The sequence below is a fragment of the Gossypium hirsutum genome, chromosome A12 (genome assembly GCF_007990345.1).
Source record: "Gossypium hirsutum isolate 1008001.06 chromosome A12, Gossypium_hirsutum_v2.1, whole genome shotgun sequence".
In the NCBI taxonomy this organism is placed as follows: domain Eukaryota; kingdom Viridiplantae; phylum Streptophyta; class Magnoliopsida; order Malvales; family Malvaceae; genus Gossypium; species Gossypium hirsutum.
Window position 1 is genome coordinate 107193614 of NC_053435.1, and position 15819 is coordinate 107209432.

The 15819-nt window shown below is 28.7% G+C and overlaps 2 protein-coding genes across 2 annotated transcripts; one reads left to right on the forward strand and one right to left on the reverse strand.

Annotated features, from left to right (window-relative positions):
• The first annotated feature begins 834 nt into the window (after nucleotides 1-834).
• LOC121211481 (F-box protein At5g52880) lies at nucleotides 835-2059 on the forward strand. Its single transcript, XM_041084245.1, has 5 exons — nucleotides 835-988; nucleotides 1125-1212; nucleotides 1373-1572; nucleotides 1695-1840; nucleotides 1919-2059. Exons 1-5 carry the CDS (start codon nucleotides 835-837, stop codon nucleotides 2057-2059), a joined length of 729 nt encoding a protein of 242 aa, XP_040940179.1.
• Nucleotides 2060-3330: 1271 nt separating this feature from the next.
• Nucleotides 3331-5603, reverse strand: LOC121211191 (reticulon-like protein B2). Its single transcript, XM_041083689.1, has 5 exons — nucleotides 5366-5603; nucleotides 4678-4858; nucleotides 4448-4589; nucleotides 4146-4215; nucleotides 3331-3708 (listed from the first exon to the last, which is right to left on the reverse strand). The coding sequence occupies exons 1-5, from the start codon at nucleotides 5556-5558 to the stop codon at nucleotides 3551-3553; spliced, it is 744 nt and encodes a 247-aa protein (XP_040939623.1). The 5' UTR covers nucleotides 5559-5603; the 3' UTR covers nucleotides 3331-3550.
• Nucleotides 5604-15819: the final 10216 nt, after the last annotated feature.

Here is a 15819-nt window from a genome sequence, read left to right on the forward strand (position 1 = left end):
GAGGCGCTTATGCTAATCTCCCCAAGCCTCTCCAATCCCTTGTCTTTCAGCATACCCTTACCGCCATTCGTCTTCTTCCCGAGTAAGCCCCCCCCCCTTTTTTTATTTTCCTGCTTGTGAATTTCAGTTTCTTTTGCACCATCTTGGGTTCAATTTGGGTTTTGGGTGTAGCTTGATTAAGTTGGGAAACTTGAATTGTATATTTATTTCTGGGAATTTGGTTTTAGATGTTAGCTAATTAAGCAATTTTTCATGATTTTTGAATTAAATTGAGCACTTATTTATCATTGAGTATTTGAAAGGTGTTATTGGGAGGAGAAAAAGGGTTCCGAAATAGTTAAGCTTAACCTAATTAATGTGGGTATGATCTCTTGGCACCGATGTTACATGGAATGTGGATTGGTATGGTACGAAGAACGAAAACTAGAACGCAATTCGCTCGTAGCTTTCTCCGATTTATTTAAATAAATAAATGAATGAGACAATGGCTTTAGATTACACTATTCCCAAATGCAAAACTTGTATTCTTCGGATTTAATCTGTTTCTTAGCCATAGAAATGGGGAGAGGGGGGGATACATTGATTGTAAATGACTGTTTCGTAACATAGTTGATTAGATCGAAAAGTAGGTCCTGATTGTTTGTTGCATCTATGCATGCATTCATTGTGTTAAGAGCTTGGTTCTGTTGGTTAAGGGGTGCACAATTAGATGATAGATGAGAATGCTTCAAAACATCATTATAGAATCGGAACTATATGTTATGGTTGATTATTACCTTACACTATGCATATGCAATTCATCGTTTATTTATGAATGTTATTTTAAAATGTAGAATGCAGACCAGTAGCGCTGTTGCAGCAGCTCATTTCCTACTTCAGAGTGCAGAAGCTGCCTTTCCGAAACAGAAGAAGAGTTTGGTCGTTACGGAGTTTAAGCAAGCAAAGGTTGCTCATAAAAGACGCAGTAAAGCACACAGGGAAGAAAAAGGTAAAACTTTCAAAATAGGCCCTTTAGCCAAATTGAATTTTCACATTATAAAGTTTAGAAATTTAATCATGTAGTTGATCGAATATCGGTTTTTGGTCTAATTACTTCTTATTTCTTACCTCCCTACGTATTCCAGGGCCATCTCAATTGCCTCAAGATGTTATTGTTCACATATTCTGTTTTCTCGATTTGCAATCGTTAATTTCTGCAGGCCTAGTCTGCAGGTAATGTTTCCTCCCTTTTCGATGCTCAAACTTGCAGTGATTATCATGTAATTACTAGATTAAAAGACGTTAGGTATCTGTTGGTATCCATCCCCGATTCTCTCGAAACCTTTTCTTTCTTGTTTTTGCTTATTTTAGTGACTTTGACTGCTTTATGAAGGTCATGGACTTTAGCAGCAAATGATAACCATCTATGGGAATTGCAATATACGATATTCTTTGGCAGATCAAACAATTCTTCCAGAACTAAGACGCAGTGGAGTGGTAAATCGGTAAACAAGGATTATACATTTTGGGAGGAGAATGTGATTACTCGAACTGATATTGATTGGAAAGAGACCTTTAAAAGAGCATATAAAGGTGTGCGATATTGGGGCTTCCATTTTATAATGTTTATATCCCGGAAACTCTCTCCGTCTTTGAATATTTCACTTGCAAATGCATCATCTTTTCTCATCTTTACCATTTATTTAAAATGTCAGGCACTTATTCAAAGAAATTAATGTCCAGTAGGGGATATTGCGGGTATTGTGACACGATAGTTTGGCTCAAGAACTTGAAGTGCTCAAACAGACAGTGTGACCCGAAACATGAAAATGTACAGATTAAGCCTATTTCACCCCATCAGGTAATTGTAAGTTGTAACCTCCATTGCTGCTTTTTCGGTTCTCAATTTCACATACTCTAAACGCTGCATGTGTTTCAGATTGTCGACTACTTAATGGATGGTTATACATCAATGATATCCTCTTCAGATAGCGATAGCGAGTCAGATGAAGAGCCCGTTTCCAGATTATGGGCATATCCGAAAGACATACGTAGAATCGAGAAAAAGCCTCTTGTTTAGATGGTAGTTTTGGGGAATAGAGACCTCCATATACTTGCTGCTCTGCTTCTAGGGAACAAAATAAGGTAAAGTAGTTGTAAATATCATTTTGTTTTAAGATCATATGTACATACAATGAAATTATATTTAAGAAAAATGAATGTGATTGTGTGTTTCTATAAATAGTGTTTTTTAATTGAATGTCTTAAGGTGAACTACTTTGTTTAGATTAGAACATACCGATACTTAATTGTAAAATAAATAAATTATGTAATCTTTATTTCCATCAAATCAAATTTAACTGATTAATTTTAGTTTGTTTAGTTCAATTTTACATTCATTTTTTGGTTGGTTCAACGACCTATGCGGAGCTTGTCTTGTAGATTATTATTATGATATTGGAGGGAAAAGAATAATAAAATTTGAACTCGTATGGTTGGGGGTCAGATAGGAGTTTTAATTTCACTGGGATGGGCAAGATAATTATGCTGTCTATTTTTATATTTATATTAAAAATATATTTGAAAAAAATAACATTAAAATTAAATAATGTCCGGACAAGTCCAAAACTGTCCAAGGTTAAGCACGAATCAAGTCTGGCTTGTGTATCTAATGGACCATCAAACCCATCAACAGATTAAATCTTTGCTTCATATTATTAATTTTGGCGATCAAATAAGAGGAAAAAGGATTTTAAAGTTTTGTTTTGGTTAACACAACCAAGTTTATGCGAGATTAAATGGTCGACAAGTATATGACAATATAAATTAAGGGTCGGTGAAGTCTTTTAATTTGAAATCACCATCCATCCTTAATTGATATTTAAGAAAATAAAATAATAAATAAACGAAAGCTTTCTTGTTTGTGGAATTAAACTTAAATAATGATATCTTTTTGAATGGATGAGGTTTTATATGTTTTAACTTTTTTTTATTAGTGATTTAATAATTGATGTGATTATATATTTAAAAAGTATAAAAATATGTTAATTGAATTTACATTTATTTAACAACTTTAATCGAGAATAGAATTAAGAATATATGTTTAAAAGTACGAAATTTTTAAACTATAAATGTTAATTCTTAAAAAGGATGTACTACTTATATTGATTCTAATGTCGCTAAATTGTGTACTACATATAATTATATCAATCTAAGTAGTACACTCTGCTAGAGATACAATCAACAAAAGAGAACAACGGAATTTTATTTCTTTCAACATTCAATACCACAATGGTACAAAAAAAAAATCATGCATATTGACAACGAAAGGATGTCGAATGCTCTGTAAAATAAATTGAATTACTCTGTAGAGTTTATTAATTATAACAATATGTGCGTGTATGTATATGTACAGACATGCATACAAAAACCATATGATCTTAAAAACTAATACATTGTTGAAAAACCATATTCAACGAGGATATGTGCAATTTTAAAACAGGGAGACTCAAAGATGATGAGAGGTAAAAAATACAATCAAACAATTGATTTCAGCCAAAAAAAAAAAACACTAATCTTTCTTCTTCTCTTTATTCATACTACTCAGAACCTTCTTCTCAAGCACTGCAAACTGCTTCTTAAGCTCTATTATCATTTTCTCAGAAAATGCATCCACTTTGTCCTCGTATTTCTCATAAAATACCGGCACAGTGTATAGAAGAATAAATACTGTCATAAAGTCCACTTGGGAGTGTCATCAAACTCAAAAAATATTACAATATCTGATTTAACTCAGTATGCCGTACTTAAACTAAGGTAAAGGTTCTAAAAAATAATCCTTAAACTTCAAAACCAACTAATTGAATTCTCAAAAAATCAATATCCTATCAATCTAAGTATTTCTATTAGGCTAGTTGTTGACTTGCGCATTAAGTTCTAGTTCAAACATGACATAAAACATATTTAAAACACATTAATTATATTTAAAATATTGTTAGATTCAAACTACTAACATTTAACATATTTAAAACACATTAATTATATTTAAAATATTGTTAGATTCAAACTACTAACATTTAATACTTTAAAAACTCAATTAGAACATTTTGAAGTTCGGAAATGATGGAATTAATGCAAAGGTATTAGAAAACAATCAAATTCCTTACCTATGTAGACCATCGTCAAGAAGTTAAAACAGCTACCCAGAATTGACAGAAACCATAGTCCAGCAATAGCCTACAGAAGCAAAGCAGCAAAGCAAAATTACCTAGTGAATTGAAAACATAGTACAAATGCTCAATAACGATTCCGAGTGCCGAATATGGGTATATATTCAACATCGTTATGCTTAAATTTTCGAATTCTTTTAAATATTTGAAGAATCATATCCTGTTATTTATAACTTGTTTTTTGCTTAATAGAAGAGTAAACTAGAAGAAAGCATAGCAGAAATTTAGCATTAACATACACCAAGAAACGTCTTCAAATCTTTGCCGGTTGCAATGGTCCGTACAATATCCAGAGTTCGGTTAATTTCAAACGTAAAGCAAGATGCAGCTTTAAGGAGACACTTTTCAGGGATTACAACTTCTGGAATGGTTGGTGGAGAACTTCGTATGAACAAAGTTGATGAGTTACAATAAGAGTTCAAATTACACGATCATAAGCATCAATAGAAGAATGATTGAAAAGTCTTACTTGTTGATGAAATTAGACGCATTGGACCATAGGAAAAGGACCGATAATGCCAGTATCATTAAGTGGCAAATCAGAGTGATTAAATGGTAATCAAGCATTTCAAAGAGAAACCAGAGAGATGTTACACCACCAAGCACGCCTCCGGAAAGTTTCTTGTTCCTCCATAGAAGGATATCAGCAGCTGCAAAATCAACATCCAATGATAATAGTCAATGCTACAGTACATTTTCGTTCAACATTAGCTTTTTTGTTAAGAAATCTCAATTGAGGAATTTAAACAAGATTTCATCAACTTGTACTATTATCCAAATTACAGATTTAAAGATGCATTCGTCAACGCAATTTCATTGAAATATCAATTGAGGAATTAAACAATATTTCATCAACTCGTAATATTATTCAAATTACAGATTTGAAAATGCATTCGTTCATCAACGCAATTTCAAACTAGTGAGAAAAATGCATGATTCCAGGAAACTAGCATGGAGCAGATCGAAGTAAAACTACATTAATAATTCTTCGATTTAGGAATCAGATACGATATCAGTTAGTAAAACAGAGCATTACGCATAATGTGAGGCCACAACTGATCCGTAAAACAATTAATAAAATGAATGTGCAGAATCTATATCTATATAAACGCAGTAAATCAAAAGAAATGAGTTAAGATTAAGATAAAAGCGAGTACGTTTTCCGGCGCCTAAGACTTGGTGAAGAGGCTTTTCTCTGCCGAAGAGACGATAAACTTTGGCCTTGAGAGCGACGGCGCGAGCGTGAGAGCGCTTATCGTCGTCGGAATCGGAGGAGGATGACGGCGAGGAGATCTTGCTGTGGATCTTGTGGGCCAGCTCCTCCATTTTCGACTCTTTGTGGTCCGCCATTGAGGAATTCTATCTGCGTTTGGTTCAAAGGATACGAAGGGCGTAAAGCAAGTAGAATTTAAATTTGTAGTTTTTGGTGGGGAGGGAATGGTAATCCGAAGCTAAGGTTCGGGATGGGACGAGCCTTAACGAGTGGTACGGAAAACGAGGGACGTGCTAATTTATTGCTTTGGCTTCGTTATCCTTGCTAATTTGAATACTCATTTTTAAAGGCTAAAACTACATAAAATCCTAAATTTTACCGTTTATTTGAATAAAAAGCGTGAGGACTAATGTTGAAAAAAATTATTATATAGTAAGTAAAAAATAATAATGTAAAAAATAAATTAAATATTTAAATTAGCGCTTAATGATTTTAGAAATTATTCAGCTAAACCTTCCAAAATGATTATATAAAAGTTTAAAAATTACCAAAGTATTTAAACAAGGGCTTTTTATACACTTTAGTCCAGTTGGCACACTCTACTCCACCACTCACCTCGCTTCACTGTGGATATATAATTCTAAAATTCACTTTCACCTCTATGAATGTTACATGCATCCATCTCCACTCCACTCCACTTAAATTTAATTTTTGCTACCTATCGTTAATATTTCAATGTTTTTAAAGTCAAGTAAATATTTGAACATGAAATATATAGATTTTTGTAATACTTTATTACATTTCTACCCTTTAATAGCTATATATACAAATGATAAAATAATAATTTTATATAGTGGGTCACAACGGGGCAAACAATTACCATAACCACTTCATATTCATTGTGTAAAAAAAAAATCCACTTCACCCCCACATCCACTTTTCAAAAAAAAAATTGTTCCTTTCAAAGTAGATCAGTTCGAAATCCATCAAATAGTTTGGATTTTGTCATTCCTATTTATTAATCTCGAGATGAATTCATTAACTTTTTTATGTAACATTAATTAATTACCATTATTTAGAAGGTTTTAATGTAAAAGACAAGGTTAAAAAAAATCATCTCAAAGTTAATATATATGATTAAATTAAAATTAAGTTTTAAATAAACCTACATCCAATGAGACATTGACTTAATGACAACATTAAGTATTTGTGAACTTTAAGATTTTATATTTGAGCTTCAACGATTTATGTAAATCATGTGTGAGTTTTGAATTTATATTTATTTTAGTTTATGTCCCACAGTATGTGGTTATTGTATAGATTTATTCTAGTATTAGTATGTATATATGCAACTTATCTATTTGTGCTTTATAAATGATAAATTATTGTTATAGTTATTTGAATGTATTTTTTATAATTGTAACTCACGCCTTCTTGAATGTAATAAAAATATATAGAATAACAAGTAATAAATGATAAAGTGATTTTATTAATTTTTAATCAAATAAACTTTATGGGTTATTGGATTTTTCATGTCATGTCATCACTAGAATTTAAAAAAATAAAAATTCAAAAAATTCATTACACCTTTTAACTTTTTAAAATTTTTAAATAATAATGTGATATAATTTCAAAATGTCAAAATTTAAGTTAAAACAATCACTTTCATACTTAAACTTTTTTGGCTTTTCTTTAGCTTTTTTTCCCATGATTTAAATTATATATAAAAAAGATATTTTATATAACCAGATACCTCTCCTTTAGAAAAGGAAAATTAATGGAAATATTTCCATTTCTTCTCCCTTTGAAAAATATGTGGCAAAGCCACGATAAAGAATAAAGAGTAAAGATTAAAGAGCATAGCAAGCAACATTTTTTATTAACTTTTTTAAATGAGATTTATACTTTTTTATTTTTATAAAAAGAAAAAAAAAATCTTCGGTGATAATATTCAATATTTCAACTCCAAATTTCTATCAAATAATGTAAATTTATATACAATTTTTTTAATAGAATAGATTGATCTTCAATACCTGAGATGGTGACAATGAAGTGTTAATTAATTAACAGCAGTTTCGTGATAATGGTGAAAAAGATGAATAATAATAATAAAATTATTTGTATTGGGAGTTAAAGAAGATTATATTTTGTCTCGTTTATTTAAAATATATGTAAATTAATAATTATATATTAGATTAAAGAGTAAATTAATTTTTTTATGTTAATCCACTTTTATTTTAAAAATTGACGTGACTAATAAAATAATCAGATAATTTTACGTGGCATGCTAGATGTACTTATTCTAACGTATAAAAACTGATTTTTAGTAGCAAAAATTAATGGAATTTTAAATAAAAAATTAATTTATTCCTTAATCAAATGTATATAAATTAATTTACTATTTTTTAATAAAGATATGATATAATTTTATTTTTAATAAAAAACTTAAAATATATTAAAAAAGCATCAAAAAAAGTTAAAAATAATAATCCATTTTGCAGGTTACCATCATGATTCAGGACGCAGAATCTTGGAAGTAACCCATGATAATTATTATGCCATGCTCAATGCTAGGAGATTCTTGTACATTTTTTCAACACAAAAATGTGTTTGTCTTTGAATATCCATATTATTAGGTAAAATTATTATAAAGATCTTTATAGTATGAGTTAATTTATATTTTATTTTTTATTAAAAAATAATAAATTAGTGTACATATGATTAATCAAGAAATAAATTGATATTTTTTGTTGAAAATGTAATCTATTTATATAATTAAAAATTAATGTAGTTGATGAAATAACCAGTTAGCAACACATGACATGTCACATATACCTCATGTTGATATATAAAGACCGATTTTAATAGTAAAAGTGAATAGATTTTTTTACTAAATAACTAATATATTTTTTTATTTAACATCCAGTAATTAATTTATCTATTTTTTAAATAAAAATAATAAAATATAATTTAATTCTAAATAATTAATTTCATTCTACTTTTACTTATATTATTATATTTTTTAATCAAAACCTATATTATTATCATTACCTTTGGTGATTTTGAGTTTGATATAAAATAATGTTGAAAAAATATCATTTTCGATTAGTGAGGACCAAATTTAGATTCGAGGAATGATGCCAAATCCATGTCCAACCATATAATCTTAGCTTCAGCTTTTCTTATGCCGAATTCCGGCTACGAAATCACACCAACTTGACTCCGTCTTTTGAGCCAGACAGTGACGTAGCCTCATGGTCACCATTGACAACAATCGCATATATTTTCTTTGTTTATTTTAAAATTTTAATTTATATTTAATGTATTTATCAATTAATTATATATTCAATTGTTTTAAAAAATAAACTATTTTATATTTATTTTTGCAAATATTTAGCAAGATGTTTAACATGCAATGTACTGTTATGGTACTTGACTATGTACATATTAACATCAGTACACTGACGATGTACTGGACAAAATTGAAGAAATTGTACATTTTATTTTTATTTTTTTGGTTCATTGAAAATCTATACAAAAACAAAAAGACGGTACCACCCTTGACTGACCAACCACGAAAGCTATCAAGTAAGGCGCCTGGTGCGATTACGTTAATCACCATCGAACACTATCATTGACAGATTTCCGACAACAACGCCGACGTCCCAACAGTAAGAGCAAAGGCTCTGAAAATCGAGTAGAAAAGAAAACAACAACAACAGAAGAGTAGATCTGAGGTGGTGGAATGGACTGTCTCTTGACTGCCTTGGATGGTTCGGCCTTCAATGCCTCTATTTGCCAACCTATGATGTAGTTGTGGAACCCGACTTCCAAGTTTGCACTACTATTTGTTTGAGGTTAGGCATGTGTTTCCGGAGTGATTCAGTTAAATAAATGTCAAAATTGAATTATAAATTTTTGAGATATTAAAATATAAATATAAATTTATATTTATTATTTATAATTTTATTATTTTTAAAAGGATTAAAATGATTTAATTTGCTTTTTAAGTTAAAAGTATAAATTTGTTCATAAGGGAACTGAAAGGTTAATTTCATTATTTGGATTGTTGTCTTCCTCTTTCAACTTTGTCAGCAATATAAAAGAAATCAGTGATTAAGTACCTTGGGGTTTAAATCCTTTTATTATCACCCCTGTCATCTAATTTGTATATTTAATTTATTACATCTCCAATAGTTTATATCCTTAATCATTACATTCTAATTTAGGGTCTGTTTGTTTGCCAGTAAAATATTTTCTGGAAAATGATTTACTTTTCTGGAAAATGATTTACTGAAAATATTTTCTGGTGTTTGGATGAAGCTGTGTAAAATATTTTCTGTTGTTTGGCAGATTTCCTGAAAATATTTTCCGTAAAAGTTGTTTTTATTACATATATTAATAAATTTATATACATATTAATAAATTTTTATATTTTAAATTGTTTTTATATATATTGCAATAATTTATTTATAAATAAATAAATTAAATTAAATATATAATAATACTCAATTATTAAGCTACAATATTAACCTTCATAAATTGAAAACAACCAAATTCAAATAAATTATTTGTAATTATGTTAAAAAAATAAAAAACAAGGATTAAATAATTATAAATTAGCTTCCAAACCACAATTAATACTAGAAATTAATAATATTATCCAAATGCATAATTATAGTAGTACACCACATAATAACAACATTGTCCAAGTGCATAACTAAATATTACACCACATAAAAGTATCAATATCTTCAACATTGGGAAAATTTTTGAAGCTAAATTTTTTTATGCTTCTTATTTTTAACTAAAAAAGCTTTGGCCTCGGATTCATGACTCACTAGATAATCAAACACAGAACACAAGAAGTCATCATGAAATCCTTTTTCCTCCATCGACATCACTTGTTCGTAAAGCTGTGGTGTCTTATCCGCAGTAAATTGTTCCAAAGCATTAGCAATTTTGCCAAGTTGTTCACCCATAAATTTAACTTGTTCATCAACGACACTTTCTTGAACATTTTTTCTTTTACGTTTGGATGTGCTAGATGAAGAAGTTGAAGACATTTACAACGATGGAGAGGCTGATACTGTAAAAAAAAAAAACCTTTCTCTACTGCTCACAGAGAAACATGTATTTCACGAAATTTTACCCAAACCCAGAAAAAAAAAAAGAACATTATCGTACCTTAGAAAGAGATATTTGCCTTTGCAGATTTGCCTTGCCTGAGAAAGAGAGAAAAAGAGGAAAGTGATTTGCAAAAATAGAGAAAGAGAGAAAGAAATGAAGAACGGAAGGAAGGGAGAAGATTTTACCTGGATGAAGAGATGGAAAATGTCTTACAGAAAAATAATCTGTAAGACATTTTCCGTAAAATAGAGAAGATTTTACCCATGTTTTGGAAAATATTTTCCAAATGTAAATTATTTTCAGGCTTCCAAACAGCGTAAAATGTGGAAAACATTTTCCGGAAAATCAAATACAAGCAAACAAACAGACCTTTAAAATAACTCTCTAAAGGTTGAGTATTGAATAAGGAATTAGCCGTAAGAAGAAAAAGAAAATACCCTAATGGTCAGCTTTTAAAACAAAAGGGTCGTGCATACCACAAACATGGCCACGAATCTTTAAAATAATAATGAAAATATTATCTTTTAAGAAAATCGAAGTAGTTTTTTTATGAATGTGATACATCATTAATCGTTCTTTCTCACCATTTAAAAAAGAATATTCAAATAGGATGGTGGTCAAAATTTGGAATATAAAATAGGTATGATTGGAAGTGTGATTTGAGATACATATAATTGTGTTTGAAATTTGCAAGGAACACAAAATTTTGGGGCATACTTGATGGTCTTGATTTGGCTTAAAAGCCTGATTGTCGAGATGTGTTGTTAATTAGAATCAGATTATTTGGAAGTGTTGCACCATATAAAAGAGAACCTGATAATTAATTAACCAGAATCGCATGCCATAAATGCAATTAGAGATTTGTTGAGGTGTGATTAGAATACCAATTTAATTTATGTGTTTCGTGAATATAATAGGTTGGTTGATTGTTTAGCAAATGCTGCAGAAGGAATGAACATTAAGTTTCACGTTTGGTCTCAACCCCCTAATTTTATTTTGAATGTGCTGCATAGAGATATTACCAGTTTATCTGTTTCTAGAGTAATTATCATTTTAGAATAGTTTTTTTTCAAAAAAAAAGAATAATATCCACATAGCACAATTAAGTAATCTACAAAGCAATATTATCTAAATTTAAATTCTAAAATTCATAACAGTAAACGCCCAACTTTGTATAAAATATGCATTATAAAGTAATTATATAGCGTATATGGGTAAAAGTACGAGGAATTTGTATTAAGAATTTGATTACATTTTGCCTATTTTACTTAAAAGATGTGAAATTAGTTTCTATAAATTAAATTAAAGAGCAAATTTATTATTTCTGTTAAAATTTTTATTCATTTGTATTATTAAAAACTAACATGGTTGACGGAATAACTAGATAATAACATTTGATGCACCAAATTTTAACAATAAAAATAAATAAATTTTTTAATAAAAAGACCAATCTACTTATTTTTAAAATAAAGAAATAAAATATAATTTAACTTTTAGTATAAATGGCCTCCATAAAACTTTTTCCATGTAGGAGCTGATTTGTTTTTTATTCGATATTCTTGTAAGCAAACTTTTACTTCTTTTGGATAATAAAATACACATTTATCCAAAATAAAAAAATATTAATTAAAGTATATAAGTTTGGTCAGTATTCTGTAACTCTAGATTAGCAATTGAATATTATATTTGATAATTATAATAATATAATAATCACCAATTTTCTTTTTGTTTGCTTACTGGGAAAACAGATAAGAAAGAGCCGTATGATATTGTCCACAGGGAAGTAGAAAATTAAAGGCTTAATGTTCTTACTCTTTTTCTTTTTCCTTTTATTTATTTTTCCTTTTTTATACTTTATATTTAGCATCTAAGAAAGAAAAGAAAAGAAAAAAAGAACCCTTCAAAGTCGTATGCTTAAGGTTACTTTCGTTTCTTTTGAGCTTAAGTTCTTATACTTTTATTATGACTTTCATGGTAAAAAGAACATTGAAAATTTGAAAAAACATTCAAACGAAATCATTATCAAATTATGTATTTTAATTAGTTCTTATGTTATTATCAAAATTAAAGTTTTTAAAATTGAATCGATGGTTGAACAGTTAAACTATTAGTTTATTTATCTGATTATGGTTTGATTAAATAAATTATTAAAAATTGAGTAAATTATATTAATAATCATTTAACTACTTTTAATCACCTCAACTATAGAAAGTTAAAAAATAGTCACTCAACTATTAGTAATTTTTTTGGGGATACCCAACTTTAAAATGTTACAAAATAGTCACTCAACTTGTCTTTTTTGGTTACTCAACTATCCTTGATTTTTGGGTGTTTTCATTTTTACATTAGTCGGTTGGTCATAAAAAAGACAAAATTGAATAGTTAGATGACCATTTTATAACTTTTCATAATTTAATGATCAAAAAAAAAGAAAAAAAAAACCATGAACGACCTTTACTACAGTTTACTTTTAAAAATAAAAATATTAAAAAATTGATTCAATCGACTCGTAATAATTTGTAAATTGACTAATCTGATGCTAAACCGATCCGATTTAATTCAAACAACTATGAGATGAATGAGGAGTAAAATCACCAAATTTTATAGGTAAGAGTTGGACCTATTGACCTAAATTCAACTCCAAAAAAAGATGTAGAGGTTGGACTTGGACCTCTTCAAAGTTGAAAGGTAAAAGCTTTAGGTTCTCTATGAAAGGAAAAAGGATCCAAAAAGCATTTACATTTGTCATTTGCCATTGCCATTGCCATTGCCATTGCCTTTACCTTAAAAGAAAAAGAACCCCACATTGGCTTTTCTTTTAAGACCATGTGCCACCATAAGTAAACTCTTTTTTTTTTCTTTTTTTTTTTCATTTCTCAGCTAACCCCTAACGTTTCCATTTTTTTTTGTGTGTGTTGTTCTTTTTGGCTTTTTTCTATTCCATTTTGCTTTTGTTTTTATAAAAAAAAATGGCTCTTTTTGGATGTTTGTCGTCAGCCTCGTAAATCTCTTTTCTATAAACATATAATAATCCGTCAGTCAAACTACCTCTGCGATTTTAAAAGCCTTTTCTTTCTTTCTCCTGCTCCACGCGCTTCCCTTATTGCCTTTCCTTAATGAGATAAAATAACATTTAGTCTTTGAATTTAACAATTTTTTTCAATTTGGTCCTTAAAACTTTTTTGGCTCATATTAGTTTCAATTTTTTTATCTATTTATTTACTAAATTTAGATTCTATTAAGGTATAATAACATAATATTATAAGATTGTTCCATATCTTGTGTCACATAATTACTTTAATATCTTTAAAAAAATTGTATAAAATCCAAAAAAAATATATATTATTTTTAAAAGAAATTTAGGTGATGATGGGGCGTACAGAGACCAAATTGAGAAAAAAATTGTCTATACATAAAATAATAATAACTTAAAAAATAATGAAATATAATTGGGTCTGATAATTTATTTATTATAAATAATTTAAATAAAATAAAAGATTTTGTTATTATTTAATAATTCAAATCTAAACAAATCGATGAAAAGGACTATAGGATTAGACAAAGTTTGGCTTCCGACATTGCCCCCAACATTTTAAAACATTTGAGTTGACTTCAAAGTCTCCCAAGAAAAATTGCACCCCCAACCCACAATTTCTTCACGCAATTTCATTATCATCTTTGAATTACACCTTTAAATAATTCATTTTTTTGAAAAGTCAATAATGTACATTTAACTAATGCATAACCTAAATGTGAAAGGAACAATTAAAAAAAGAGAGAGAAGACCAAGATGTGGCTCAATTAATTTATCTTTATTGATTTTTTAATTGTTTATTATTATAAATAGTGTACACGTATAAATATATATCTGAGTAATTATAGCATAGAATTGAATCAATACAAAGTAGAACAGACGAAGAATAAATATCAGAATTGTGTATTGTGAGACTCAAACTTGAGTATGGTCCAAGGCTTCTACCTTAACCAACAATGTCAATACCTTGTTGGAATTTTAGTCCCTGTACAAGATCAAAACTTGAAATTTAGTTCTTTTACTTTTTAAATTTCAAATTTCAAAATTTAGATTTAGTTTTTAACACTGTTAAATAGGAATAGGACTAAATTATAAAACTATGAATAAGGGAAGGATTGATAGCATATTTTAATTTTTTTACGGAGTTATATAATAAATATTGGCGTGTAACGTAGAAGCAAAAAGTACTGTACGAAAAACAAAACCTGATACTGGACAAACGGAAAAACTAAAAGGTTAACCCGTAATTGAAAAGATTGTTGGTACGTTTTGTTCTACGATTTAATGTTCCAACGATGAAAAATAATAATATTATTATTATTAAAAACTAAATAATTGAAATAATCTTAAAAAATTATTCATCGATACCACAAACTGAATGAACATAAACTTATCAATAAAAAACTTTAAAAATATATCTATAAAAAAATAGTCATATAAATGGGTGATTTACCTATCTCCCCCCCCAAAAAAAAGAAATTACATAATTTACGTTGTTTTTAAAAATTTTATCGATATACAGGATATGTTTTCACTTTTTTTTTTAAATAATAGTCGCGATTCGTCTAATTGTTGTGGCGGAGGAGGTTTTTTCTCAGAGACGATAGAATCAATCCATTGGCGTTTGGAGTTGGGAGTCGAATCCTTGAGAGAAACAACAACAATGGTCACGATGGTGAACGAAGGAACGGCGGGGATTGAGACGGAGGGTACGACGACAACAATCGGTTGAAGTAGCAAAGAGGAGGAATTAAAATCTTCTTCCTCTTCTTCTTCTGACAACTCCTTGTCCTCTTAGTCGTTACTGTTGAGCATGTCGTCGTTGTCGCATTTTCAAGAGAGAGAAAGGAAATTGCGTTTTATAAGATAATGAAAAAAAGCATATATCGATAAATTTATAAAAGAAAAAAAAGCATATATGATTAAATTTTAAAAAAAATCTTATTTAATATTAAATAATTTGTCACCTACAAATATCGAAAAAATATTATTTGATACATAAATTTGATTGGGAGAAAAATTAATATATTAAATTAAAAAAATTTAAATATCAAATTGAATATTAAAATTAACTTTAGGTACGAAAGAGTGTATTAATCAATTATTTTTTCAATTTTTGATGAAGAATCTGTAAACAAAGGAATAGGTAAAGAGGGTAGAAAAGTACAAAAGAGATAAAGAAAGGTAGTGATGGAGACCAGAGCGCATGTAAATCCAGGATTCCTTTTTTTTCT

Coding starts and splice junctions, on each gene's coding strand:
- LOC121211191 (XM_041083689.1), bottom strand. CDS start 5,558: ATGGCGGACCACAAAGAGTCGAAAATGGAGGAGCTGGCCCACAAGATC. Junction 4,216..4,447: donor ATTTGAAGACGTTTCTTGGT/GTATGTTAATGC, acceptor TTGCTTCTGTAG/GCTATTGCTGGACTATGGTT. Junction 3,709..4,145: donor CTTGACGATGGTCTACATAG/GTAAGGAATTTG, acceptor ACTTTATGACAG/TATTTATTCTTCTATACACT.
- LOC121211481 (XM_041084245.1), top strand. CDS start 835: ATGCAGACCAGTAGCGCTGTTGCAGCAGCTCATTTCCTACTTCAGAGT. Junction 1,573..1,694: donor CTTTAAAAGAGCATATAAAG/GTGTGCGATATT, acceptor TTAAAATGTCAG/GCACTTATTCAAAGAAATTA. Junction 1,841..1,918: donor AGCCTATTTCACCCCATCAG/GTAATTGTAAGT, acceptor CATGTGTTTCAG/ATTGTCGACTACTTAATGGA.